We start from the raw sequence: 17,899 nt of genomic DNA, 5'->3' as shown, positions 1-17,899 counted from the left end.
TCTCTGACCGATCGCAGAACGCGATTTCAGCGCCAGCGACTGGAGAATCCTGCCCATGGTGTCCACTTTGGGTGCCCACCTTTAGTAATGAGTAGAGATCAAAGAAACTGAGACACGTTTGATTAGAATAAGGAAGACAGGGGCAGCACGGTGGCACAGTGCTGCCTACGGCTCTGAGGACCCAGGTTCGAATCCCGGCCCTGGGGGTCACTGTCTGTGTGGAGTTTGCACAGTCTCCCTGTGTCTGCATGGGTTTCGCCCCCACAACCCAAAGATGTGCAGGGTAGGTGGATTGGCCATGCTAAATTGCCCCTTAATTGGAAAAAATAATTGGGTACTCAAAATCTATTTAAAAAAAGAAAAAAAAGAATAGGGAAGACAAACATACCTGATGAATAGGCAAAAAAAAATTCTAATTGCCTGTTCACCACCTACAAGGCACAATAAGAAGTCTTACAACATCAGGTTCAAGTCCAACAGGTTTGTTTGGCTCACTTGATTAAGGAGCTGTGCTCTGAAAGCTAGTGATTCCAAATAAACCTGTTGGACTTTAACCTGGTGTTGTAAGACTTCTTATTGTACCTACCCCAGTCCAACGCCGGCATCTCCATAAACAAGGCACAAGTCAAGGAGAATATGATGTGATACCGTCCACTTGCCTGGATGGAAAAAGCAGACTTCTCAAATTTATTGTGCGTTCTAAAAAATAGCTTAATATTTGAAGATTGCTCTTATCTTACTAACCTTTTTTCTAGGCTGCAAGTTTGATGCAAAACCCCCAGTTACAACAACTGTAAGTTGTCATATTTTTCATTTTTCTAAATTGGCTTAGGAGAAGCCTTTTTAGCTGAACATTTTTCTGTATTTGCATTACGCACAGAATGTCAGGGATGATGTCTAATGCGATTAGTGGTCCTGCAGCAGGTGTAGGAGGTCTAACAGATATGGGCAGCCTTATTCAAGCGTAAGTATCTATCTCATAATCTTTAACGGCATATAATTCAGTAAATGTTTTTCCCCAAATTATGATACAGAGTATTTAGTTTTCACGTTAGTTATTGCTGAGGATTTACTACTGGGCAAATATTTCTTAGGTGAGTTACAAATAGTATTTTAATCTAACAGGTGCAACTACTGAAGTATAGCTCAAGCAGTTTGTGAAGTCAAGAACCCTGAGATTGAATGAAAGCCATATAATGTTGACTATTTGCATTCAGATTTATCATTTTAAAATAATTTAGTTGTGCAGAATTGATTCATACTGACCTGATTTGTCCTGTGTAAACAATGCAACCAACCTCACCTCATCAATGACTTCTGGCCCAATGATTTCCAAATCTCTTGAAATGATTTTAAAATGCACTGACAAAGACACTCCTCAGATTTTTATTTGATTGGTGAATTAACTTCTGATGTCGAATATTTAGTCACAAATCAGATAACTGGGCATGTACTTAGATTTACCTGTGTGTTTCCTGCAACTACAGTACAAAGAACTTTCTGGGAAAATCTGATATTACTATATTAAACCTGAACAAACAGACATCCCTCCCAAAAAAATACACCTGCAAAATACAGGCACTTACTGACAATCCCGAATAACTTACATTATAATAGATACAAGCTGCATCTTGAAACCAAGGACATTCGCAAATTATGAACAATGGAAAGCCCTCAACGCATCAAGTCCATTTGCAACTGAAAACACGGACTCGCAGGTAAGTGCGAGATGGAAATTGGTGAAATACAATGATATTGGTGGAGTGCAGGTCTCTTTATTTGGCAGAAAAAAATACACTACTTCTGAGGTTGATTTCTTGTATGATATTCCTGTGATGAAGGGATGACTCTGCCATGGATGCTGAGTAAAGAACACCCCATTCCAAAATATCTGAGAGCTGCTCCGGAATTATTGGTACGCTTGCGAAAAGGGGAATGAATCACCAGGGGCACTGCTTCCAAATGATTTACATGGGGATTATCACATTGAATTTCCCAACATAGTGTCCCCTTGGTCAAAAACATCACCCAACCACCACCATGGAAAGCCTCAACTATGGAGGATCTGGACAGTCAGGATGTATAGCTGTTCATGCTCAGGTACGGGGTGGTCTTGGCATTTGAGGTTGTGGTCTGAAATTAGGGCATCTGAATTCAGAGACAGGAAGAGATCAGAAAGGGGCTACGGAGGGATGAAAGCTCTGGAATTGAAGCAGACTGGAAATAGGGATCACAGGAGTAACAGAGAAATGGAAGATAAGGGGATTTGGAGTTGCAATATTGGCGCTTGAATGGATATGGACATAGGGATGCGCACTATCACTGTTTGTAGACCCATGAGCGGAGCGGCAGCAGCACAGGGAGAGGAGCAGCCTATAATGTGCAAGATCCAAAGGGGGGAAAGGAAGTGAAAGGTTCTGAAATTGAGGGATATTAGTCCTCGGGAACCTTCACCACATGTGGTCTTTGAGAATAATATTTAATATGATTGTGAAGAGGATAATTATCTGAGAAGCAGGACTATTAAAGAACCTGGGCAAAACAGGGCATTGACGCCAACACTGAGAGCTTAAGGCATTCTCCTGTGCTAACATTTCCCAATTTCCACTCTTCTTGCTCACTGGTGGCTTCCTGATTCTTGGAACTCCTCACGCAAAAACCTGAGTTGACAACAAGGCAGTTGCCAGACTCAGGACATCCCTCCATCAATAGACAAGACTCCAGGATAGCAATGAATGAGAAAACCTTACAAACAGAAAATTGAAGTGATATCACAGCCAACAGCAAACCACCAGAATTAGACATGCCCAAGTGAGAGCAACAAAAGGAATGCTGCAGAATGTACAGATCTCTGGCTTCTATAATGTGGGAGACCTCAGGAGGAGGCAGAGATGGATTACAAATGCCTCAGCCTTGTTATTTATGCTCACGCACTAGGCCCCAGCATCATTGCTCATGGATATTCATGAAACCTCCTTCACCTGTTAGCTGATTAATTGTTTTTAAAAATAAATTTAGAGTACCCAATTCATTACTTTCCAATTAAGGGACAATTTAGCGTGGCCAATCCACCTAGCCTGCACATCTTTTGTGTTGTGGGGGCGAAACCCACGCAAACAGGGGGAGAATGTGCAAACTCCACACGGACAGTGGCCCAGAGCCAGGATCAAACCTGGGACCTTGGCGCCGTGAGGCTGCAGTGCTAACCCACTGTGTCACCAACTGCCCTAGCAGTTTAATTGTTGGGGAAGATGGTGGTAATATCACTGGACTAGTAATCCAGATGCCCAGCCTAATGCTCTAGGCAAATGGGCTCATATCTCACTATGATGCAGCTGGTGCAATTTAAATTTTATTTATAAATCTGGAATATAAAGCTAGTCTTAGTAACGGTGACCATGAAACCATCATCAATTATTGTAAAAATCCATCACTAATGCCCTTCAGGGAAAGAAATCTGCCATTCTTACCTGGTCTGGCCCGCACGTAACTCCAGTCGATGACGATGATGATAATTAACGTGGTTGACTCTTAACTGCTCTCTGAAGTGGCCTGGCAAGCCACTCTGTTCTGGGCCAGTCAGGGATAGGTAACTAATGCTGGTCTTGCCAGCAACCCCAACATCCCATGAAAGAATAAAAGAAGAGGATTGCCCACCTCCACCATCACTGGCAAAAATATAACCAGACAAACCACATAATCCCTGTAGCTAGAAGTACAGTTCCGAGGCTGAATTTCCTGTTGAGACTAAATCATCGGAATTGCCCAAAGCCTTTCCACCATCTACAAGGCATAAAGCAGGAATGTGATTGAATGCTCTCCACATGCCTGAATGAGTGCAATTGAAAAAACACTGAAGGAGCTGAGCACAATCCAGCACAAAGCAGTCCATCTCATTGGCATCCCATCTAGCACCTTACACATTCACCCCTTCCACCACCAGCAAAATATTAAATTGTGTACCATTTCCAAGATGCACTGCAACAACTCATCAAGACACCTTCAATATCATCTTCCAAACCTGCAACCTCTACAACCCAGAAGGATAAGGGCCGCAGAGGCATGGGAGTACCACCTCCTGGATGTTCCCATCCAATCATATATCATCCTGACTTGGACTTATACCATTGTTCCTTCTTTATTACGGATCAAAATCTTGGAACTCCCTAATGGCACTGTGAATGTACATTCACCACAAAGACTGCAGCAGTTCAAAGAGGCTGCTTGCCACCACCTTCTCAAGAGTAATTGGGTCCTCCTTGGCCTTACTCTTTTCCATGATTTCAAGTAGAACTCCAACATCTCTCCCATGACTAAAATGCCTTGGAATTATTTTACTCTCAATAGTTCCTCTCCAGGTAGCTCAACCCTTCAAACACTTCAATACTTTTCTCATATGTCGAGGCAGGACCACTCAGCCTTGGCCTCATTACAGTTTTGGTACAAACATGGACAAAAGAGCTGAATTTCAAGTGAGGGTGAGTACGCTTGACATCAAGGTGCACTAGCAAAATGGACATCAATGATTATCAGGAGGAACTCTAGTGGTTGGGGTCATACATAGCACAAAAGGATAAAAGTAAAATAGTGGGGATGCTGGATCTGAAATAAAAACAGTGCTGGATAAACTCAGCAGGTGTGGCAGAATCTGTGGAGAGAGAAATAGTTACTATCTTGAGCAGGGGTGGGCAAACTACGGCCCGCAGGCCGCATGCGGCCCGCCAAAGGTCTTTATGCGGCCCACCAAGATCAAGTCATTAAAAAAAAAATTTATTTTTTAATTTAAAAAAAAAATGTTTTAATTTTTTAAATAAGGTTAATGGGGGGGCTGTTGGGTTACTGGTATAGGGTGGATACGTTGACTTGAGTAGGGTGATCATTGCTCGGCACAACATCGAGGGCCGAAGGGCCTGTTCTATGCTGTACTGTTCTATGTTCTATATGAGGCGCGCAGAATCATAACCGGGTGAAGCGCCATTTTTGAAAAGTAGAGAAAAAGAGGGCTAAAGGCAGGATGCCGCCGGGGGAAGCGCTGAGGTATATGCCGCACGCTAATTGGTTACAACTGGGACTATTAATTAATATACTATGCGGCCCTTTAAAATTGTGAATTTCTGAATGTGGCCCTTGCACGGAAAAGTTTGCCCACCCCTGATCTTGAGTCTGCATGAGTTCTGTAGGGGACTCCTGGGGCTGAGATAAGGTTACAGTATAAAATCCATCACATTCTCTCTCTCTTTAGCTCGAAGAAATGAAATGAAAATCGCTTATTGTCATAAGTAGGCTTCAAATGAAGTTACTGTGAAAGCCCCTAGTCGCCACATTCCCGTGCCAGCCTCCCCGAACAGGCGCCAGAATGTGGCGACTAGGGGCTTTTCACAGTAACTTCATTTGAAGCCTACTTGTGACAATAAGCGATTTTCATTTCATTTCTTCAGCCCCAGGAGGAGTCCCCTGCAGTTCGTCAGGGTAGTGTCCTAGGCTCAACCATCTTTCAACTACTTCATCGGGTACCTTTCTTTTATCATAAGGTAACATTTGAGTCACACAAATTCTAGGCAAACACCATCTCCATCGAGAGAATATCTATATCCCCATGACATTCAGTGGCATTACCATAGCTAAAACCTTGATCGTAAACATCCTGGGGATGCCATTGACCAGAACGTTAACTGGACCAGCCATGTGACTAATAGAACAGGTCAGAGGCTGAGAATTCTGCAGCAAGTAACTCAACTTCTAACTCTCCAAAACCTGTCCATCATCTGCAGGGTACAAGTCAGGAGTATGATGGAATACTCTCCGCTAGTTTGGATGATTGCAGCTCCAATAACACTTAACTCCAGAAGTTAAGTCCAGAAACTTAACTCCATCCAAGACAAAGAAGCTTGCCTGATCAGCACCCATTCCCACCACCTTGAAGGACAGTAGGCACATGTGAACACCACCACTTACAAATTCCCCTCCAAGGTAGATGCCATCCTGGCTTAGAACTATAGTGCCATTCCTTCACTGCTCTCGTTCAAAAACCCGGAACACTCTCCCTAATAGCACTGTATGTGTACCTACACCAGATGCACTTCACCAACACCTTCAAGAGCAATTGGGATGGGTAACAAATGCTTGGCCTTGCCAATCATGCACACATGTTTTTTTCCCCAAAAAAACTGCTCTTTTTGAAAGGAAACAAGAATGTTAGTCCTAATCTTAATCTTTTTTCCTTTCATTTTTCTCTTTTCCTTGTCTAAAAACAAGCCTATGTGTTGTGTATTTCATCAATGCTACCATGGTCAGTGCTCAAGTTCTTCCTTCATCCATACTATGTTTTCATTAAGACTCATTATGCAATTGTGTACTTCAATTTGTTCCTTCCTCGGAGCTCTAACAATTCCTTCCCTATTTTTTCCACCTATAGCATTCATGTTTGTAAAACAAAGAGTTCTGTCATCTATTATTTTGATCTACCTTACATTATCTTTTAATCTTTTGTAAACTTCCTGCAGCATAAACATTAGTTTATCAATTTGGTTTCTCAATTTACATTTTAAAACAGGGAATCTGTAGTAACAAAACCTGCAGAAAATAAAATTAGAACATTAGAAAATTCTGTTATTTAATCATGTTTTCTGAAGTGATGAAAATTATAAAATAAAGCAAAAATTAAACTTATTAAATGGTTTGTTATTGACTCAAATTATATTTCTCTCAAAAACAAGATAACAAGGTTTATTGCTGAAAAAAATAGATGTTGTTGAAACCTTTTGCCTTACACTCATCAGGCCGGGCAAAAATCTCAGATTTCAAAGGGAGCAACAATTTGCACTGCATGAAAAGAATGTTCTGATTGCTTGGCAAGTCAATTCTGATTGGTCGAGACATTGCCATGGAAAATGCACTAAGGAACTATTGTCCCCATGCTTTTATTTCATTCAAAATGGTACGATGGCTGGACATATTCCTTTTGCCTGCAGAGGACATGTCTCTTCAAAGAATATAAATAGCTACTCGCAATTCATAAGTGAGCCACATTGCAAGTGTGACTGATAATCCTAAATTGGTTGTTAGTATACTTCTTGCAACAAGGCTATTTTTCATTTAATCAACACAGGGTGTCTACATTAGAAGTGGAATACTTAAATAGAGCCAGATATAGAGCTCAGAGCAAAATTTTCTAATTTAACTGTTTCCGCAAAACCACTTGCATAATTTTGAAAGGAGGAAAAAATCTTGTTCTCTTCATCATGAAGGAGTAACTCTTCTTCAAAGAGTGTTAATTGCGCGAATTAAAGAACTTAAAAACTCCCTCCTCTCTTTTTGAATCTGACCACAATAAATCAATGCTCTGACATGCTTAAAAGAATTTTCCAATGCATGTTTGCATATGAGGAGTAGTTTTGGTGAGTTATTCTTTCAACGATGCAATACAAATGTCTCTTTCTTCGGGGATTTTGAAAAGATTTTTTTCAGTTTTTCTCTTTTTTTCTTTCCGAAACATGATTTTGTCTTTAGATCTTTGCACACTTAATATATTTACATTCAAAAAATGGTAAAATATATTAATCATCATTCCTAATTTCATCTCAGCCTGACAAAAATTAGGGATTACTTCCTTGAAAAACTCTGAAGCATCTGCATCTTCCTTCTGTACCCGTTGACATTTTTATTTTGATAATAGCACCATTGTACAATCCTGTCAGCAGAAATTTTCTGAAAACAGACCTATATATGCACAAAAAAAGTATGCTTACAAATGGGTTTTTCTTGGTTAACTTTACCAGATCCTGAATCGGAGGTTCGCTTACACACTTCTCCAACTATATAGGCCACTGGTGCTCTTTATATTGCATTGAGAACAATTTTTTCTCCTTACTACCCTGTTTATTATCTTTTGCATAGAGGTCAGCAGTTTGCACAGCAGATGCAGGAGGAGAACCCAGAATTGATAGAGCAATTAAGGAACCAGATCCGAACCCGATCATTCAGTGGCAGCAATGAAGATCAGTCATAATAATCCGCGGTAAACTTCCTTTGTTGATTATCCCAATTTAATCCAAAAATGTGCAGGTTAGGTGGGCTGGCCGTGTTAAATGGGGCATGGGCGTAGGCAGGGTACTCTTTCCAAGGGTCGGTGCAGACTCGATGGACCGAATGGCCTCCTGCACTGTAGAGATTCTATGATTAACATCCATGCAATCCTAGAGTTGAAAAAAAATCTCTGGTGCAATGCCTTCAAGGAAATAAAAAGCATTTAAGTTGTCCATCCCAATTTTGTTTAGTATCAGGATAACCTAAAAAAGGTGCAGCATTTTTTCATAGGTTGTAAAAGATCATTTGGAATCTAAGCATGTTTTGCTGATTAATGATCATATGGGGAATTGTGACAAAAATCTTTTCCTCTTTTCCCTGAATAAAGGAGTGTTCAGCTGTAGCACCCTGAATATTGCCCTGCTGAAATCAGCAGACTGGGCTAATGATGCTGGCTGACGAGGCTCACACGACTATTGATCACAAGTGTTTGCAACAAGCAGCCATGTGAATTTACACATTTAGAGGAAGAGGGGAGAGAGTAACAATGGGCTGACTCTTTCAGCCGCACCCGCCGCAAGATCGCCACTGACGGGACAGGGACTGTGTAAAGGTCTGTTGACCTCGGCCGAAGAATCCCGCCCAATGAGAGAAATGACATTTGGACAAAGATGCAAGATAATGATTCAAGTGTTTGACAAAAAATGCACGGTGGTTGTGCAAATTCATGAAAATAAGCCATTGCTGCTGAACTCAACCAGTCGGATTCTCCGTTCCTGAGAGTGTTGATGCTGGGAAAGATTCATGGAGTTCTACGACAGCAAAACTGGCGCTGCACCTGGACCAATTCAGCGACTGTTAAGGGGCTAGCACCTGCGCCACGTGGAACACAATTAATTCCAATGGGAAACGGTGCTGGATTCACCAGGTCCAGAATTGGCACTCAGGAGGGTGAAAAGCTGCAGCCACATATGCACACTTCACACCCCACACACACCATCCCAGCCAACAAGATGGCATGAAGTTCCGCGCCCCCGAGATTCACCGACACAGAACTGGAGACCCTGCTGGTCACTGTGGAGGAGAGGCAGGCGACCAGGTAAGGACCGTGGGAAGGAGGCTGGCAGCTGTCGCCGTTCACCGAGCCTGGATACAGGTGGCAGAGATGGTCAGCGCCGTGGTCAACACCGTCCGGACCAGCCAGCAGTGCCGGAAAAAACTGCACAACCTCCTCAGGATGAGAAGGCAACACTATGCCTCTGGCACTAACCCTCAGCCCGCACATCTGCAACCCCCCCCCCCCCCACCTGGAGGGTGGCTGAACCCTCACTCGTACGGGCCGCCATGTCCGTTTGCCCTGGCTATTGATGCCACCAGCTAATCACCTCCTGGGCTGCATGTGTTGAATTGTCTAACACTGTCTTTTGTTCCCCTCCGCCCCCACCCCCAACCCATGAGAAGGCCGCTCACAACCACCGGGAGTGGGAGAAGACTGGACGGGGACCTCGGATCTGCGGGCCTTCACCGCCAAGCAGCAGAGGGCACTGTACGTGGTCGGCGGACCCAAAGAAATGGCAGTGGCCAGGATGGAGGTTGGCATTGGGCGAGGAATTGAGACCCCGCTGGGTTGCAGTGCCCCATGGCATGTGTGTCACCTTCCCATCCCCCCGCTCCACCACCACCCTTCCCCCGTTCCAACATCCTCCGTTCCCCCCCCCCCCCCCCCCCCCCCCCCCCCCCCCACTCCCCAGCCCATTATGCAATTGGGCATCTTGTCTTGTGTCGTATGCTGCTGGTGATGGAGTAGGCCCTTCTGGTGTCCACCGCCCCCAGCCACAACCCCTGGTTTCGACTACCGACGAGGACAATATGGAGAAGGACGGAAGCCATCGATCCGCTCCCGAGACACCCCGGAGCTTGAGTCCGGGAGGACACTGACTTCCCATCACAGTATCTCTAACACCCTCCACCATCCCAGAGACACTCACCTCGGTTGGGCACTTTAGTCAAGAAGCTCCCGCGACACTATCTGGTGCGCACCGCATATATGCTGTGGTACAGCAGATGAAGTACGAACTCCCAAGGGGGCGGACGATCGGAGGGCTGGCCCAGGACTAGCTGCCATCCAGAAAGGTTTTATGCTTCTGGAACGGACAGTCCCATTGATTGTGAAGATGCAGTCCCAGGGCCAGGGACTACATGAGGGGTTGTTGGCGAGCATCCAGCACCTGCAGATGCAGTTGGTGGTGTCCAACCTCATGCAGGAGCAGGTTGTGGTGCCCACCATGCATGCCACTCAGGCCAACACCGCATGGGTGGCATCCACAGTCGAGGCCTTGGAGATGATGGATTCGGCCATGGGTCAAGATGTCTAATGCCTGGGGCAATCTGTGCAGATGTTGGCCGCAGTCCAGGATAGGGCTGCCCTATCACAGGCAGGCATGTGCCAGAGCCACCTGGACATTGCAGCGGCACTCCTGAGCGTGGCCCTGTCACAGCGGGCGGCGGCTGAGAACATCGGCGACATTGCCCAGGTGCTGGCCGACATGGCACAGACAAGGAGGAAGGTGGCACAATCCCAGAGAGAAATGGCACAGTCACTGGTTTATGCGGCACAGACCCAGAAGGCGGTGGCACAGTCGCGGTGTGATGTGGTGCAGTCACAGACGGAGGTGGTCCACTCTCTGTGCTCCATGTCCATGAACATGCAGACCCTCATCAAGATGGCAGCAGGCCTCCAGCCCACCGACTGAAGATCCATCTAGGTGTAGCATTAGAGCCTGTAAGGCCAGAAAAGTAGACAGCAGTTAAGTTGGCATGGGTGCAGGGCACAGTATAGCGATAGGGCCAGGGCACAAACCTGTATATGCTTGTTTGCATCAAATACCTGTGCACAATGTTACAACCTGCCTCGGCGCTGTCAGAAGGGTGAGGGGTGGGCTGGTCTGTGCAGGCTGCTGAGGGGGCATGGGGGAGGGGAATAGGCAGATGTTGGGGGTGGGCTTGACCTAGGGACCGCGGTTCAGCCAGCACCGTTCCGGTGTCCCACCGCCACCCCAGCGATTCGATGGGACCATGTGATGGGATGATCAGCTCGCATGGAGGGATCACCCTGGTGACGGTGGAAAGTGCTACCGTGGGCAGGAGTCAAACGCTGACGGACAATGCAGAGCACCAGAGCTCATTGCAGAGTGGGTTGTCATCATCCTCCATCCCATGGGTCACATCCACTGTTACTGCCAACCCAGGGCCCACACCCCGTAGTGAGGCGGATACCCAATTGTTTTCCAATTAAGGGGGTATTTAGCATGGCCAATCCACCGACCCTGGGGGTAAGACCCACGCAGACACGGGAATGTGGTTGATTCTTAAATGACTGACAAGCCACAGTTCAAGGACAGCCAGATGCCCACATCCCATTAATGATTTTTTTAAATGAGTATTATTAAAGATGTTTAGTCAGTGATATAATCCAATTTTTGAGTTGCATTTTCATAATGACCTCTTCTGCTCAAACAGGGAATACACATATCAGAAATCCCAACGATGCTGGATGTCAAAAGCAAGTATCCACCGGTTCAGAATGCCACAGCTTGCACAAAATAGATGGGGGATCTGGTTGTAATTCATAGTTATCAAACAATTAAGAAGATTTCAGAATGTTTACCATTTGCGAGAGGATTGTATCATTTATTTTACAGTTTGAACGCATTGTTTGCAGAATGTAATTAAACTAGTTTCTAAAATGTGTGTAGAATAATGGATATGAAGGAATTAATTTGCATTCTGTTTTGAGTATGATGGTCTGGTTCATAAGCTGAGGTTGATATTACTGTACAAGTGTGAATTGTTACAGCAACATATTTGCAATGTGCTCATTAAAATGCAACACTTTATGTTGCCAAATTATAAAAATTAGCCACTGAAATAATTAAAATTAAGGATATTAATGCATTAGTTACTTAAGCCAATTTGCACTTTACTGTAAATTCTGAATGTAGGATACCTATAATTGTTATGCATCTTGGGCATTCTATCAAATAGTATCCTGGATGGTGCTGAAATGAGCTGAAATGTTTATTATAATCCTTGAGTTTGTAGCGATTTGCCAGTGACTATGTTAACATTAACATTGCTTCTTTCATCCCCATCTTCTTCAAAATCCTGTGCTCGTTACCCAAAAAAGGAAATCATAATACGGTTACAACATAGAAAGAGACCATTTGGCCCATCATATATGTGCCAGCTCTCAGCGAGAGCACCTCAGCTAGACCTACTCCTCCGCCTTTTCGCCATAGCCCTCTAAAACTTTTATATTCAGATATTTTCCAATGTCCTTTTGAAAGCCACGATTGAATCTGTCTCCACCACATTCTCAGCCAGGACATTCCAGATGAATGTGTACCCCCCCCCCCCCCCCCCCCCCACGCACACACACACACCCCCACCCACATGTCCCCTCTGGTTCGTAGAATTAGTGCAGAAGGAAGCCATTCGGCCCATCAAGCCTGCACTGACCCTCCGAAAGAGCACCCTACATAAGTCCACTCCCCCACCCTATCCTCGCAACCCCACCGAACCTCCATATCTTTGTGGCTAATCCACCTAACCTGCACATCTTTGGACTGTGGACAGAAACCGGAGGAACCTCACTTAGATACGGGGAGGAAGTGCAAGCTCCACACAGTCACCCAAGGCGAGAATTGAACCCAGGTCCCTGGCTCTGTGAGGTAGCAGTGCTAACCACTGTGCTTTTCAGTTTGTCAATCACCTTAAATCAGTGTCCTCCGGTTCTCAACCCTTCCACCAATGGGCAAATATCTCTCTATTGACTCTGTCCAAACCCCTCATGATTTTGATCACACTTATCACATCTTTCTGTCATCCCTTCTCAAAGGAGAACTGTCCACGTAACAGAAATCTCTCATCCCCATTCTCAAAATTCTTCACCTCTCCAATTCCCTCACATCTTTCCTCAAATGTGATGCCCAGAATTGGACTAAATGCTTCAGTTGAGGCCAAACCACAGTTCTAAAAAGGTTCAAAAAAATGTCCTTGCTTTTGTGCTCTATGTCTCTATTTATAAAGCCCAAGATACCATATCCCTTATTGAACAATTTGCAGATTTACCCCCAAGTCCCTCTGCTTTTGCACACCCTTTGGAATTATATTCTTTATTTATATTGCCCTTCCACATTCTTCCTACCAAAATGTATCTCTTTGCATTTTTCTGCATTAAATTTCACCTGCATAGATCATAGAATTTACAGTACAGAAGGAGGCCATTCGGCCCATCGAGTCTGCACCGGCTCTTGGAAAGAGCACCCTACCCAAGGTCAACACCTCCACCCTATCCCCATAACCCAGTAACCCCACCCAACACTAAGGGCAATTTTGGACACGAAGGGCAATTTATCATGGCCAATCCACCTAACCTGCACATCTTTGGACTGTGGGAGGAAACCGGATCACCCGGAGGAAACCCACGCACACACGGGGAGGATGTGCAGACTCCGCACAGACAGTGACCTAAGCCGGAATCAAACCTGGGACCCTGGAGCTGTGACGCAATTATGCTATCCACAATGCTACCGTGCTGCAGGGGTGCAACTATTCCATCTGTCTGTCTCTGTCCTCTGGAAGTCTATCATTATCCTTCTCACAGTTCAGAACATTTCCAATTGTGCCTGATACACCCAAGTTTAGGTCATTAATATACATCAAGAAAAGCAGTGGTCCTAATATTCCCTAATTCCCTCGGGAAAGCATTGCATACCATCCTCCAGTCTGGAAAACAACCTTTCACCACTACTGTTTTTCTTGTCAGCAAACCAACGTCTTATCTATGTTGCCACTCTCACTTTTATCCTATAGGCTTGTTAGCAAAGGTAAAGCAATTTATGTGGCTCTTTATCAAACACCTTTTGGAAGTCCATGCATGTCACATCCACCAAATTACTATCATCAACCATGTTAGCTCATCAAAAAACTCAAATTAATTAAAACACAATTTTCCTTTAACAAATCCATGCTGACTTTCCATAATTAATGCACTTTTGTCCAAGTGAGTTTTGATTTTGATCCAGATTATCAGGCTGAAGTTTCTCATTGCGGCACGAAACCTGATAGTGGGCTGGAAAGCTGGGTTGACCCCACCTCAGCCTTTTGTGGGTCCCCCAGGCATATTTACTGGAATCAGGCAACTAATTAGTTACCATTGGGGTTGCCATCTCTGTAACAATGGCCATCAAGAGCAGCTGGCCAATTGAAGATTTGGCAATTCAGCAGCGCCATCCAGCACCGACTACCAGCTCCTTCGTCATGATCCTGGCAGTATCATCCTGCTTGGAAGAGACAGATGCAAAGTACTCATTTAATACCTGAACCATGTCCTCTGCCTTGATGTGCAAGTCCTCTTATTGGTCCCTATTTGGCCTTACTCCTTTTATTACCCTTGTACTAAGTCTTTAATTTGAGTTTTTGTGTGTTTTTAATAAGGTGAATTAAAAGATGTAGAATCATGAAATGTTGTAAAATAGGAACTGGCTCATTCTCCCCGCATCTACGTGGGTTTCACCTCCACAACCCAAAATATGCATGGTAGGTAGATTGTCCACACTAAATTGCCCCTTAATTGGAAAAAAAATGAGTACTTTAAATTTATATTTTTAAAAATGGAAACTGAATTTGTCCCATCAAACTTTTATGGGTGTTTTCCTTCATGAGCCACATACTCTAATCTCAATTTCCTGTTAGCTGTCTATGCTTTTAATATTACTCTTTTTCAAACAACTACTGTATCTGATGTCCCTTGAAAAAAATACAAATCTTCCATTAGAGAGAGATTTGCACCAAACAAATCTTTAAAGTAATGCAGATTTGTCTTCATGGTTTAAATTATTTGCTAATAAAAGTGTAACGACTGTCTCCCTCCTTTATTTAAAGTGATCCATGTGAGACAGGTTTGGTTGTTAGTCCAGTAATCTATTTTGTCTTTTATCTTTACTGTTGCAATATTTATGGAGTAATTATCAATTTTATAATGATAATTGTTTCTACTTTGCAACAAAAATCTAAAACTGTAAGCAAAGCATATAGGATGTGTTCGGCATTGATGTCTAATTTAAAAACATTAAAACTTTGCAGAATGTCAAGACCTGAATCCTAAAAATATCTGCAGCGGGATTCTTCCTTCTGGGGGACTAAGTCCCCACACCGACGGGAGAACAGCTAGGTGCACGGCGGAGGGGTTGGCGCCGCTCCAGCCAGCGCTGAAGGGCCAGCGCAATCTTGGGCATGCGCGGAACTGCCGGCGTGGTTGCGTGCATGCGCAGACCAACTGCCGTATTTTGGCGCATGCACAGGGGGGTTTTCTTCTCCGCACCGGCCATGATGGAGCTCTACAGGGGCCGCCGCAGAAAGAAAAAGTGCCCCCACGGAACAGGCCTGCCTGCAGATCGGTGAGCCCCAATCGCGGGCCAGGCCACCGTGCGGGGCCCCTGGGGTCGGATCCCCCTGCGCCGCCGCTGACTTACCTGCCAGGTCCCGCCATGTGGGACCAAGGGTAACCCAGCGGGACTGGCCAAAAATGGACGGCCACTCGGCCCATCGGGGTCCAGGGAATTGCCGGGGGGGGGGGGGCACTGCCAACGACCCCCGACCGGCGTGGCGTGAATCCTGCGCCCGCCAGAAAAACGGCGCCGGAGAATACGGCAGCTGGCGGCGGGGTGGGATTCGCCCCCCCCCCGAAAATTCTCCGACCCAGCGGGAGGTCAGAGAATCCGCCCCTGATATCTGTTTGAACATTACCCCCAACTCTGACAACAATCAGAATTGGAGTTTAAATTCACATTGTTGTACCATTTCATGTCTTCTATTTTATTGACGATAAATGAAGCAGCAATACCAAATTTGAACTAATTCTACAAGACATGAAGCCTATCGTGTGAAATAATTAATGTCCATCTGTGTAAACGGTTAAGAGCCTGAATGCCTAGCTCGACACAACATTTTAATTATTTTTTGTTGCAGTTTTTAGATTACTTTTGATTACTGTCACAACACCCTGGACTACTGCGCACTCAATTCCAGCGCTACTTCACCTGGAGTCATAATACAGGTAAAATTAGATTTTATTTAAAATACCCGAGGTCCTTGGTTGGGCCTAATAAACTACAATCATGAGGTTTGTAACTTTAAAACACAAGCAACCTTTTATTATGTACAGTATTGTAAGTAAACGGACAAAAATGTAACTGACGATCTACTACCCTTTTCCCATTCCTAATCCACCCCACTCTACACACACACACAAACAACGCAGAGGGGAAAGGGTGGTGGAAAGAGAAAGAAAAATAGAAGGACAAGGATCTCTGATGCACGGGTAACTTCAGGTTTTGTTTGGTACTTCTTCCTTCTAAGCTTCAGATGGTTTTCCCTGGCAAGTTTGTCCATTTTCTCTGCAGACTCAGCACCATTTCAGGTTCACAGCAAAGGATGTGCCAGGCGCACATTGCTTTCAGAACAATCGAGCAGTTCTTTCACTTCAGCAGGCAGGAGAGAGAGTGTTCCTTTCACTTCCAAGGTCTGCATGCGCGGTTGTCGTCTTCCTCTCCGCTGTCCCACAAGACATGGAGGATTGATCTTGCGGGGTGGCGGAGGGAAAAGAGTCCGTCTTTCAGAGACGCCGGCCCGGCGATCGATGGGCACCGATCGCGGGCCAGATCCCTCCTGAGTACGCTCCTGGTGCTCGATCCTCCCTCCGCCCCCCACAGGCCCCACACGCAGCAGTCGCGCGCTGTTCATGCCGGCAGCGACCAGGTGTGGCTGGCGCCGGCGTGGACCGGTCGGATTCAGCAGGCCGCTCGGCCCATCCGGGCCGGAGAGAGGCTATTCTCCGAGCGGCCTGTCGCAAAATGCGACATGCCGTTTTGGGGGGGGTGGGAGAATCGCGTGCGGGTGCCAGGGCGGCGTGGTGTGAATCGCCCGGCACTCCCGTGATTCTCCCACCCGGCATGGGGGTCGGAGAATCGCGCCCCTGAACTCTTCTGGATGCAGAGAGAAGAAGCTGTGAGTTCTCTCACTTTCTCCAAGAAAGTTTCCTGCCTGCTGGTTTCTGAATCTGCAGAGTCTTGAGATTCTGATGAATCGACAGTGAAAACCATTACAGACTGAAAGCAAGGGCACCCAACTGAAGGCCTAGACTAAGAAGAAAGCTGAACTGGAATATATCCATCTGAAACAGTGACTTTTATCCTTTCACCTTTAGTGATATTTTCTTTACCCCGCCTTTCCCCCCTGTCTTGTGTGTGTGTATACAGGGTGGCGTGAGTTAAAGAAGTGGGTTGGGAACTTAATAGTTAATCAGTTGTATTTCATAGATATCATAGAATTTGTAGTGCAGAAGGAGGCCATTCGGCCCATCGAGTCTACACCGGCTCTTGGAAAGAGCACCCTACCCAAGGTCAACACCTCCACCCTATCCCCATAACCCAGTAACCCCACCCAACAGTAAGGGCAATTTAGCATGGCCAATCCACCTAACCTGCACATCTTTGGACTGTGGGAGGAAACCGGAGCACCCGGAGGAAACCCACGCCCACACGGGGAGGATGTGCAGACTCCGCACAGACAGTGACACAAGCTGGAATCAAACCTGGGACCCTGGAGCTGTGAAGCAGTGTGCTATCCACAGTGCTACCGTGCTGCTCCATTTGTTGGCTATCTAATCATAGTTATTATAAATAAAAAATTAATTGTGTTTAAATTTACAAACCTGGTGCTTGTAATTATTGGGCAGCCAAAGACTTTGCGTATTTTCTAACAATTAGCAATTAATTTCAATTGTGTTGCGACTCCAGGTCAAGGTGGGGCT

At 45.3% G+C, this 17,899-nt stretch overlaps 1 protein-coding gene across 3 annotated transcripts in view; it reads left to right on the top strand.

Moving 5' to 3' along the window:
• The window catches only part of sgtb (small glutamine-rich tetratricopeptide repeat (TPR)-containing, beta), a 65,799-nt gene extending 53,859 nt beyond the window's left edge, over nucleotides 1–11,940 (top strand). For 2 of the 3 annotated variants that reach the window (XM_038791057.1, XM_038791056.1), the window contains exons 9-12: nucleotides 756–793; nucleotides 881–964; nucleotides 7,897–8,017; nucleotides 11,545–11,940. In XM_038791057.1, coding sequence (XP_038646985.1) covers nucleotides 756–793; nucleotides 881–964; nucleotides 7,897–8,008 — 234 coding nt within the window. In that variant the 3' untranslated portion in view covers nucleotides 8,009–8,017; nucleotides 11,545–11,940. Of the gene's footprint in view, nucleotides 1–755; nucleotides 794–880; nucleotides 965–1,617; nucleotides 1,719–7,896; nucleotides 8,018–11,544 lie in introns of all 3 variants that reach the window. The other variant, XR_005459982.1, reaches the window with a different exon arrangement.
• Nucleotides 11,941–17,899: the final 5,959 nt, after the last annotated feature.

Source organism: Scyliorhinus canicula, chromosome 3, assembly GCF_902713615.1.
Source record: "Scyliorhinus canicula chromosome 3, sScyCan1.1, whole genome shotgun sequence".
Classification (NCBI taxonomy): domain Eukaryota; kingdom Metazoa; phylum Chordata; class Chondrichthyes; order Carcharhiniformes; family Scyliorhinidae; genus Scyliorhinus; species Scyliorhinus canicula.
This window is presented reverse-complemented; position numbering and strand designations above follow the sequence as displayed.